Source organism: Halyomorpha halys, unplaced genomic scaffold (genome assembly GCF_000696795.3).
Source record: "Halyomorpha halys isolate HHAL.00 unplaced genomic scaffold, Hhal_1.1 Scaffold158.1, whole genome shotgun sequence".
In the NCBI taxonomy this organism is placed as follows: domain Eukaryota; kingdom Metazoa; phylum Arthropoda; class Insecta; order Hemiptera; family Pentatomidae; genus Halyomorpha; species Halyomorpha halys.
The window spans coordinates 214,697-226,974 of NW_027107138.1; the positions used below are offsets into that span (position 1 = coordinate 214,697).

At 36.6% G+C, this 12,278-nt stretch overlaps 1 protein-coding gene across 2 annotated transcripts in view; it reads right to left on the bottom strand.

The window, feature by feature from the left end:
• The window catches only part of LOC106678755 (uncharacterized), a 70,461-nt gene that overhangs the window by 7,440 nt on the left and 50,743 nt on the right, over positions 1 to 12,278 (bottom strand). For both annotated transcript variants that reach the window (XM_067045442.1, XM_024362720.2), the window contains exons 6-8: positions 5,608 to 5,790; positions 4,335 to 4,490; positions 980 to 1,177 (exon numbers count right to left, since the gene is read on the bottom strand). In XM_067045442.1, the coding sequence (XP_066901543.1) occupies positions 980 to 1,177; positions 4,335 to 4,490; positions 5,608 to 5,790 (537 nt within the window). The remainder of the gene's footprint in view (positions 1 to 979; positions 1,178 to 4,334; positions 4,491 to 5,607; positions 5,791 to 12,278) is intronic.

A 12,278-nucleotide genomic window follows, 5' to 3' on the forward strand; every position in this document is an offset into this window, starting at 1 on the left:
GCGAATGTAAATATCAACGTAGAGGATAATATAGCCCCTTTTCCTTTTTTTTAAGATTTTGATCTGAAATAGTTTTAACTGGTATATATATATATATATATATTTATCTATGATAAAAGCTTTCACGTGTTTGAAAAACAAACCATTAAAATTACAAAAATAAAATAATAAGAAGTTACTTATTTATGAGTTTAAAAGGTTCTTATATTTAAAACTAAGTACTTCATTAAAAATAGAAATAGGTAAGTTCTGCAAGTTTTAAATATAGAGAAGGAAAAAATTCCTTGTCGATCAATTAATTTTTCGCTTCTAAATTTGGTACATAAATAACCAATAATTGACATTCAGTGGTGAAATGAACAAAATTATATGAGTGAGAATTATAAAGAACAGTAATAATCAGTAGAGAATAAAGAATACTCAATCAATAAAAATGAAAATCCATTTAATATATACTTTACAATTTATTGAATTTGAATGTCTATAATAAGATATAGACAAAATTTATAGACAATTTTAATGGCCAGTATAGGGTTATGTTAATTCCAGTACCTTAAACAAAAAAGGTAATATGAAATAATATCACAATTAGTCTATTTTTCACAAACAAAATAGACACTGCTTCCAAATTGGGGTTTGATATCTCGAAAGAAATCACTATTTTATTTAATGATTATTAACATTGACTAAATAGAAAATGGGATTTATATTGTTCTCTGTAAATTTGATGAAACAACTTGTTCTTAAAATTTAACTCGAAAAAATTAAAATTCATTATAATTTTTTAAGTTAAGAAAATTAAACAAAACTGGCTTGATTCAACAGTTTTTATTTTTAAAATATGATTAATTAAGAAAATATCTGTTACTTTAGGCATTTAATTATTTACTATGCCCTGCTAAATTAATTTTTTTATACTACATAAAAATTCTAATTCTAATATTATTTAGATAGTTTTAGTATTAATCTCATCCCTTACCAATTATATATTCCAAAAATTGATTGTAAGTGACATGTTGTATTTGTGCTATAACGATCCTCTTAGCTTCGTAAAACAACCTGTCATCATTCCATAGAGAATTTATCTTCTTCAGCTCAGAAGCAATAAAATTGTGTTGTTTAATCATGACCTTGTCAAATAGTTGAAAATCTAAAAATCCATTTTGACACTTCCAATCTGTAATTGCAACAATACATTAGGAAAACGACATACATATTTTTCATACTTCCTGGGAACATCTCGTGATATTTTTAATAATTTTATATTTCACCCTGTGTGTGTGTCCACCACTGCCCCATATTCATGTACTTTAAAAACCTCATAATCAATCAAAATTTTAAATTTCATAAAGGAAATCATGTCATATCTAGTACACTTACACTCTGAATGTAAAGCAATTTAGATATGACATGATTTTTCTTTATGAAATTTAAAATTTTGACTGATTATGAGGTTATTAAAGTACATGAATATGGGACAGTGGTTCTGAAACGTTGTGCTACAATATGTTAATTTAAAATAAATTACATTCAAATTGGAAGTTTTTTAACCTCAAAATTTTTTTATTGAATATATATAATAATTTAAGTAAGTGTGAAAGCTTAAAACAAAAACTTAAAAAAAAGAGAAAAAGGAATAAGATTTGATACGTTTGCTGGCTTCATTTGGTTTGGTACATCTATATATATATATATATATATATATATATATATATTGTTATAATAAAAAATTATTTTAAATAAAATAAAAGAAATTTTGATAGTTTTAACTTATTCTCTTATCTACATTATAGTTTTAAAGATGATAAGGTTAAATGAAAAGATTAAATAATAAATAGATATGAGAATTTTTATTTTATTGTATATAACATTATAGACTCTTAATCTCAGGGCTGGTTTCGAGGCAATCAGAACAGACACTTAGCTTTAATAAAACTTTTACAAATATACTTAATTATATTTTGAGCAACACTAACCAATTTATGCTCTTCTCTGATGAATGATGATTTTTTTATGACTTCTATTTTACAAACTAGACCTATCTTTAAACAAAGCATTTGGTAATAGTTTTCAACATATCTCATGCCAGCAAAAAGTCACTTTTTTGGACTTTTTGGATGATTCTAGATGTCTTATTTTTCTAAATGTACCACTGAGGGAGAAAAAGAATGTTCAGGATCTCCTACATCCAGGATAGGTGCTACCTTTCCCACGTTTAAACATTAAGAGAAGCCAAAAACCAAAACCTGTCTCGATGTTCTATTTAAACATCGATTGTAGCACAATAGTTTTGGGTTTTTGCAAATGATTTCCTTTCTGAATATTATTCTTTAACAATTTTTCTTGACTTCTATTTTTTCTCATAACTGTATATATGGAATGAATATATGCTGCAATCGGCAAATCGCAAGCGTTCAATTGCCACATCTGGGTGTAGTCCCTCGTCAACCTGATTTAATCGAAGATGTTCACTCAATGTGATATGAAGTCACTCTATGCCTCATCTACTCTTGGGGTGCCCTGGTGTGGTGTGATGTCATGTTACGTTAAGGTCCTTCAAGTTCAATGTGCTGAATACAGTCGCTCTGCTCAGTCTGTTCAAACTGTCTTTAAATCTGGGGATCAGATACTTTTCATCTATGGTATTTTCATTGAGCTTTCTGTAATCTATCACCACTCTGAATTTTTCAGTAGTTTCACCTGGAACACTCTTCTTTTTCACTCTCACCACCCAGTTTGTGCCACAGGAAGGACGGTTCACAAAATTCCGCTTAAGCAGGACAGGGTTACTTTTATAAAGTAGCAACGGTACAGGGACTCTGAAAGTATATTCGGGATGAGATAGAGATCCTCAAGAAGCAAGGGATAATCGTGGACAGCACATCACCATTGTGGGCAGTGAGAAAGAAGAATGCACCAGGCAAAGAAGAGGAAAAATATTGGGGTCGCTATCAATTATCGTAAACTTAAAGAAAATACTATCGATGAAAGATACCCAATCCCTAGATTTTAGGACATTCTGGATAAATTAGGTGGAGCAGCAATTTTAAGCATGCTAGACCTCAAGTTGGGCTATCACCAGATTAAAATACACCGAGATGACCAATACAAAACGGCATTCACTTTCGAAAGAGGCCACTATGAGTTCATGAGGATGCCTTTTGGATTAAAAAATGTCCCAATAACATGTCAGAGGCTCATGGACGAGTTGCTGAGGGGGTTAGATGAGTCTGTATGTGAAATCTATATGGACGACCTCTTGGTCTTCAACAAATCAGAACCTGACCATGTGGAGCATCTTAAAAGTGTGTTTTGAAGGTTGAGAGAATTTCACCATTGAGGTACTGTTTTTATTGTAAATAATTTTTTTTTTATGTTATATATGTATTTTTTTATGCTTTATTTCTGTATCTAATTGTTAATTTCTCTTCTATTGTTTTTAAGGTGAATGTGAGTTTTGTTTAATTACTATTATTGTATTTTTATATATCTCTTTCTTTTGTACATGAATGAGTTTACGAGGAATGTTTATAAACTGGCAGGAGGGAGTTACAGTCAGCTGTTACTACGATATCAGCTGATAGGCCCTATCAGCTGTTTGATGACTATGTAAGTGGATGGATTCTGCCAATAATGTTAATTGTGAACAAGCCATCAAGTTTGTTGTATCAAATACCCCTTTTCCTTTTTTTTAAGATTTTGATCTGAAATAGTTTTAACTGGTGCCAAAACCTGGGATATATATATCATATGAACATATATTATTCTCAATTTTTTACAAGAAGCTTAAAATAAACTTGTGATGTGAAAGTTCATGAGCTTAGTTCTATGGCTTTTATTCAACCGTATAGACTTATACGTCTTGTACTGTTGGATGTGAAATGATCATAAGGTCAATAGAAATCAATTTTTCAATCCATTTGTCTATTTAGTATTTCTTATCGAAAATTTAAAGCTGCATCTCAGTTCAAAATTCAATTAGGAGAAATATAAAAATGACAAATTAAAATAGTCATTGCAATGAAACGTTTTTTGTTATTTTTAAACCTTTTAACAAATTAAAAAAAGTTATATCCCTTATTTGGTGTATATATAGGTTTTATTAAATACAATTTTCCAATTGTGCTATGTTTTTATTGTATATTTATGTAAAAATTAGCTCATATTCTCATTTTTTGTCATATAAAAACCCTTTTCTTAATTATTGGTTTTAATTGTCATAAATTGTGTTTTACAATTGTAAAATGTTTATTGTATAGTTTGTGAGATTTTCCATTTGTGCATTTATAGAATGTACTTATAACTACTTAAAATTAGTAAGAAATTTGTTTTACATCTGTTGATGGCAGAATAATTCTGTTCTTTGTATTTGTTCAGTATCAGTTCTCCATTGAAATAGGTTCGCACTTTCTTCTCAGCAGCTATACCATTTCCATAAATATTTGACCCATCTAGAAAACTTGTAGCCAAGTTCAACTGTTTGGGCAAACCTAAAGAAAATGAATAAGACATTTAATATATATAAATACATAGGGTTATATCATACACATAGAATTGTGAAGTGATATTGTACTAAGAGGAAAAAATAATTAGCTGTGGAAATCAAAATGGCCAGTTTTACCTAAGATAAACTTATTTATAATGGTTTTTTAATCAACACTGACCTCTAACAAAACTATATACCAATAAAATTCTCACTATTAGCATCAAATAAATTTTATTGCAATTTATGTTAATGATGAATGTGTTAATTTTCAGCCAGATTGATCGTGTTATAAGTTGAGTAAGCACAATTACTACATTGCTGCTAGAATATTGTGATGGAAAACAGAACCTCTTGTTTCAACAAATCATGAGTGTAGAACACAAAAACAACAGAAGTCCATTAGAACATGGTTAGGAAGAATCATTTGGTTCAAAAGAAAATTAAAATAAGAACATGATATACGAATGAAAGAGCCCTGCTTCTTTGCTGTGAGTCAATGTTCACTCTTAAAATCAAATATCTTAAGGGGAAAAAAGCCAACAAGGATCATTTTCAGACTGGGGCAGCAAGTTGCCACAAAGAGAACAGGTGCATACCTCTCACCCAAGAAATGGTTACCCTCCCAACTTATCCAATGAACTATGGATTCTTATATAGTCCAAATTCTATAACTTTCAATATTTTAAAACCAACCCTGTTCCTAGGTAAATTTATGGATAAAATTCAACTCTTTAACTTGAATTGAAAATTACAATAGGACAAGTCCTTCAACTCTACAAGCCAGTACTAGTGCCCTAGTTTAAAAGTCCCCCATATTAAGACACCACAAAAAATATGCCCTCCTTGTAGAAGGGTAGGTGGCATAAGTCGCTTCATGCACACCTCTCAAGGAATGAATTTCTAACATTGCATTTTGGCTGAATCATTAGAAGTTCTAGCAGACTTTTTGAAAACATTATCTACTTCATTATTCGAATAAATACCGTTTTAGAAATTAGCCTTTTAGAAAAAATTCTCAGAATTGATCCCATGTAGTAGCTGTGCATCAATTCCAACAATGAATATTTTTACAATGTAAAAAATAATGGTTTTGATAGATTGAGTAAAAGAATTTTTCTCACCATATTCAGGTACGTTGATCATATCCTGATAAATAAATGCTCCCCACAGCAGTGTTGTCATACCAATGACATCATTTACATATTTTGTCCATCTTCCATCATTCCATGAACTTATTTTTGAAGTTATTAAGTACGGAGATGGAAGATCAGTCTTGTTCGAGGAACATCTTTGAGTTGATATTCCTGTAAATAGAAGTTTGACATGTTATCAAAAATTGAAAACAATGCTATTTTTTCTAATGAAATTGAAATATTTTAAAATTAATTTTATATTATGTCATATTTAAAATTAGAGTTATGAAAACTCAAAAAAAAAAAAAAAAAAGATATTTTCGGGTATATACAAGCATGTGTTGAATGTTAAACACTCAATTTTAATTTTTCTTCTTTATGCCATAAATTGGATATAGTTCAGTGTTGGAATAGAATTATTTGAAAGTTCTAATTAATTAAGATTAATTATATTGGTAAATCAAGTTTTTTCAATACTGTTCCCTCTGTTCCAATATGACCTTTGTCACCTGGCAGACTGAATCCAAGCTGCATGTTTTCCTTTAATTTGTTGTTAGATATTTTTATGGTGGTACGCTATCATGCACAACCTGAGGGACACTACTTCGCAATCTCAATTTGTCGAACAAATAACATTACTGGATTCTTTTGTTTAAAATATTAAAATATATAGCTGCAATATTTGGATTTGACTTTGTTCCATGTCTTTACACTCCAGCAAGAATCTGAAGAAATGTTAGTTAGACCATTCCGGAAATACAGAAGAACTGGGTGTTAAGAATGACTGATTATCGATTATCAATGTTGATTATTTAGTGCAATCAATAAACTTCTAAACAAGCAATTGCTTAAACTTTTTACACTTTTCAAGTTGTCTGTTTCACCTTGTTCCTTATGAGATCATATTGCAATAAACCTGGATCCTTGTCAGAATATAAAGGACGTAAGTTGTTAAAGAAGGTGATACCAAAGGAGCTTAAGAAGCTTTCAAAAACGCTCTGAACTACTTCATGAATAGCTGCAACAATGTCGTTGTCGTTAACCCTCCCCTCGACGTAATGGAACTGAAGCAATTCGCCACAGCAGATCAGGCGGCATGTTATGTCAGGTGGGGCAGAGTTGCCTTCGCTCTGGTTTCAGCATATATGCCGCCACGACAGGCGAATGTAAATATCAACGTAGAGGATAATATAGCTGCTGTGGAAGCTGTCGCGCTAAAGTATAAAAGCGTGATAGTCTGTTCCGACACCAATTCGTGGAGTACGGCCTGGGGTTCTGTTCGCGCAGACGCTAGAGGGAGGTTGGTAGAAGAATGCGTGGCGAGGTTTCAGCTGGTTATTATGAGCGAGCCTTCTGGTCCCACATTTGTTAGAGAGCGGGGCCAGAGTTGGATAGATGTGACACTTGCCACGGCTCCCATTGCAAAGCGTATTGCAGACTGGACTCTACGATCAGACACGAGCTCCGACCACCGGGTCATAGCCTTCAGTGTGGTGGAGGAGGAAGGCGGTGCCCCAAAAGTAGAAAAGGGCTTTGTGACCCGATCGGCGAACTGGAGGGCGTTTTCTAGTGAATTTGAGGGAATACTACCTGACAGAGAATAGGAGGAGATGACCCCGATAGATGAAGAGCCCGAGATTGACCGCAGAGTGGCAATGCTTACGGGCGCCATCACTGAAGCGGCGAGTATTACCCTCCATCGCCGAAGGGCGAGAGTACATCCGGTCCCATGGTGGACGCCGGCTCTAACGCAGTTAAAAAAAGAATACTACAGAGCCAGGCGTAGGTACCAGGAGTGCAGAAACGACGAGAGGAGGCCTGCGCTCCGAGAAGAATCTAGGCATAGGTATAGGGTATACCCAAACGGAGTGCGTTGCCAGAAGAAGAAATCCTGGGACGAATTTATCGTAGAGGAATCAGAAAAGAATCCCTGGGGTATTCCCTACAGGGTGGCACTGGGAAAGGTCAAACCGTTACAAGTGATGGCGGCTATTAGAGTGAGAGGTGCCCAGGCTACCACCTTGGAGGAGGCTGCCAAGATGTATATAGACTATACATACCCTAGGGATGACCCGTCCCAGGATACTGCAGAAGATCAAATGGTTAGACGCACCACGTTATACCCACCAGGTACCGACCTATATCCGCCATGGGATATGTGGGACCTTCGTCTTGCCGTGGACAGACAAAGGATAGGAAGGGCTCCAGGACTAGAGAGCATAGATGCTGCGATCCTCAAGAACAGTGCCCCTTATATTGAGGAAGAGCTATTGGATATATTCAATGAGTGCCTGGATAAGGGGTACTTTTCAAACAAGTGGAGGATCGCAGACTTGAGATTGCTCTACAAGGGAGGTGGTAAGGATAAGGAAACGCCTAATTCCTATCGACCAATATGCCTGCACGCAGTAGCTAGTAAGGTCCTGGAGCACATGATCGTCCACAGCCTTAGACCAATCCTAAGTGCTGCAAGTCATCCACAGCAGTTCGGCTCGACCCGTGACAAGGGAACTACGGATGGGCTGCTGAGAGTGCGTAGGGACGTGGAGGAGAGGGTGGAGAAATATGTCTTATTGATAATGTTTGACATCTCTTCCTCCTTCAACAGCGTTTGGTGGCCCCGTGTACTCCAGCGGTTGCAAGAGCTCGACACCCCCAGTAATCTATACTCCCTCGTAGGTAGTTACCTCAATAACGGGAGTGTCATGATCAGGGGTAACTACTACGAGGTCGAGAGAAAAATCGAAAGAGAATGTCCGCAGTGTTCGGTTCTAGGACCAGCTCTGTGGAAGCTAGTATTCGATGAGTTGCTGGGGGAACTAGAGGACAAGGGGTTCCTTGCCACGGCCTACGTAGACGACCTGGCAGTCATCGTGGTCAAGAACAGCAGATCCAGACTAAAGGCAGAAGGGGAGAGGTGTGCCAGTCTCGTAGGAGACTGATGCGAGAAATACCAGAACACGTAATAATAGATTGCTCTGCCATGGAAGGACACCGAGCCAGGCTGTCGAGAAAGACCGGAATTTACGCCCTCGCCGAGTCGGACTTTCTCTGTTTGATAGAAGAAGACAATTATCCCTTCTTCAAGGAGTTCATTTACGGTTGGAAGGAGGTGGTGGGCCACACTCATTTCACAATGGGAAGGACTTGACCGCCTAACATCGGCGAGCCACCAGAAGATGAGGAAACTGGTCCAGACTGAGACCAGGAGGGCTGGACCAGCCTGGTAACTGCAGGAGGCACCCAGACGGATGCAGTGGACAAGGTGCAGCTCCATCAGTAAGGCGCTAAACCTAGCGCTGGGCTGCACCACAGTAAAAAAAGAAAAAATTTAGTAATTGAATAATTAATAAAAGAATAAAAAAAAATGGTGATCCTTAGGAGCAGTGCCATGCACAAACCCCAGCGTACTACTCCACTGCTCCCGCATCCCGTATGCCAGAAATGGCAAGGGAGGGGGGAAAAAAAAGTGCAACAATGAATATAAATATTCACCCTGAGGATCAATCCCCAAAAAATACCGAAATTCTCCTGTAACCTCCGCTTCATTCTACAGTTTTCTTTGAAGCTGGAGAGATATTAGCAAGAATAAGAGCTGATTGAGTCCATTGAATGCTGATAATTTTTTTTTATTTATTTCTATTGCATTTTCTAAGATATTTTAACTAGAGTCAATTTATTTTTAGCACTTTGATATTTATTTATATTTTAGTTCTTTAATATTTCTACGATATTATTTATACTTATAATACGTTTTTTACACTACTCTCAAGAATTTTCTAGTCACACACACACACACAAACCATGCGAAGTAAGCGAGGCGGCACTCAGCCATTTCCCTCCATGAAGTAATGCCTAGCGGCGGTCCCGTGGAGAGGAATGAACAGGTGTAGGGCGGTGGTTTTAGTGGGTAAAAATCCCACTCACGGATAGGCCCGTACCTATCCGTATCTTTTGAAGATTTCCACCGACCCTCGTAAAAAAAAAAATAAAGTGTCGGCGAAAGCAGAATGTCAAAAAAGAGAAGAAGATTAAGTTAAGATAAATAAATATAAAGAATAAAATAAGATATAACACGCTTGAACTGCTGTAACATACTGGCTTTATTGGGTTCGTTACATCTCTTTATGTACATTCCACCAGCTGATCTCCTAAGTTAGCTGACATCGAAGTAACAGCTGACTAAGGCTGTAACTCCCCACCCCCCACCAGTTTATGAACAATCCTCGTAAACTTGAACTGTAAAATAAATTAATATAAAATACAACAACAATAACTATTTACAATAAAGTATATACGATAAAGAAAACAAAAGATTGACACTACTCATAAACTCTTATTACAAACTAAAACTAAGGAAAAACCAAAATAAAATCATGAATTTATACAATTAAAAAAAAAAGCAACATAATTTATTCAGTACATCGCCATTATCAAAGATAAATTAAACAAAAATTAAATCACCACTTAAGAAAACATAACACAACAAATAAGTTGAGATGAGGACACTCCAGATTACTCTTGCGGAGGTGTTTCGGTTAGTGGGACTTGTTGTTCAATATGAACGGTCCTGCGCTTTTTGGGTTCTTTAATACTCTCAATAGTTACAACATTATGTTCTCTTATCATTATCACCCTGAATGTTCCCTCGTATCGCTGTTTCTCCTTACCCCTGTTTTATCCCAACTTTCTGTATACAATTGTCCCAATGGTATTCTCATTTAGCTTCCTGTAATCTATCACATTATCAGTAGTTTTACCTGGCACACTGTTCTTTTTAACCACCCACAATGGACTATTGTATGGGGATGTACTATCAATAATGATTCCCTGTCGTTTTAAACTTTCGAGTTCCTCCCAGATGTGGTGACGTAGTGCCTGTGGGTATCTCCTTTCCTTTACATATGTCAGGACAGGGTGACTTCAGTGGGATCTCATGGACAGTCTTCCCGTTCGCTCCGAGGATATCCCCTTCTGTAAAAAAAAATATCCTGGTATTCCCTCTTGAGTCGCTGTCTCCAGTCCTCAGCTTGATTGATTGCCCCAATCCGTGCACTCTCGTTCCTCTGTTGTTGACGACATTTGTAGGTTTTACCTCCTATCTTAATCTTCCATTTTCCCTTGCTATTCTTAATCCAAGCACCCACATTCTATAGCAGGTCACACTCCACAATTACTTTGTATTCCCTCGGCATGGTCTTTACAATATGCATTTTCAAGATGCCCTTACTAAATCCCCAATGGTTCAAACCTATTTCCACCTCCCCCTCTACCTCACAAGGGCCACCCAGGGTGATTAACCTACTCTGACATACCTGAATCCGGTATGCTTTCTCTCTCTCTCCACTAAACAACTTCTCCATAACTTCTTGGTACACGATAGTACTGGAACTATCGGTGTCTACCAGACCCCTCACTCCTGCAATCTCTAATTTAGGCAAACCACCCTGTTCTCCTTTCATATGGTTGATCTCCAACGTGCGGTAGCCCTTCTGTGGCTACGCTCCTCAGAACCCTCCTCGTGTTCTAGCTGTCTCTCCTTTTCGTCTCCAAGTCCTCCTCTTGCCTTGCTGTCTTTTCTCTCGCTCATAGTCTCCTGCTTCAGTTTCTGTCCCTGAGGTCTCGGACATTTCCGTGGCTTCACTTATGGATCCGTTCGTCCTTCGAGAGATTCCCCTGCTCCGTAATTTCTGTGCATTGACCTCCATCGGTTCAGGCACATTTTGCTTCCTTCGCCGGTACATATAGGGGCACTGTCGAGCAATATGTCCCTGTGTCCCACATTCAAAACATCGGGTGCGGGTATATTGTGCTGCCAGGTAACCAGTTTTACCACACCCATGGCACTTGCGTTCCTCCAGCCAACTATTGTTTCTGTGTTACTAGCTCTCTCTCTTCTACCATCTCTGTGTTCTCTCCTTCTCCAAGGGTTTGGCATGTTTCTTGGCCGATGATATTCTATCCGAGTCCACCACGGCTCCTCTTCTTTCATTTGGCCCTCCACCTCCCTAGCACTTGTATCTGTGAGATCTTGAACAATTTCCACGAACGGTTTTTTAAACACATACAGATGTATACAATTTACTTAACCTAAAAAATTATTATTAATTAAATCAATATTATATCCAATATCAGTCTCAACACTTTATTTATTCATTTGTCCTACGTTTCGGCCTTTCTAGCCATCTTCGTAACGTAGGACAAATGAATAAATAAAGTGTTGAGACTGATATTGGATATAATATTGATTTAATTAATAAAACTTTACCTTGTCTCAAAAAATTTTGAAATAATATAATTAAAACTAAAAAATTATATATATATACATTTGATCTTCTATTGCCGGATGGCATTTTAAGAGTAGAGACCGGGTCCGCTGAAGGCGGTTTATACATTAGTAGCATGGTAGCCGAGGGGGCCTCACAAAGAATGGAGAGGGACCATTCCGGCTGGAAGTGTTGATGATGTGGATGACTTCAGAATGCAGAGCCAGAAGTCCTTCTCTCAGCGATGACGTCAACCAAGGGGACCGTGCTTTGCCATCTCCTAGGTCTTGGTGGAGGGGCGATAAAACTGACTTATTGAGACCAGCTCGTCTATATATACATTTAGTTAGCTGATATGAGTTGTACAGCTGACTGTAACTTTATATATATATA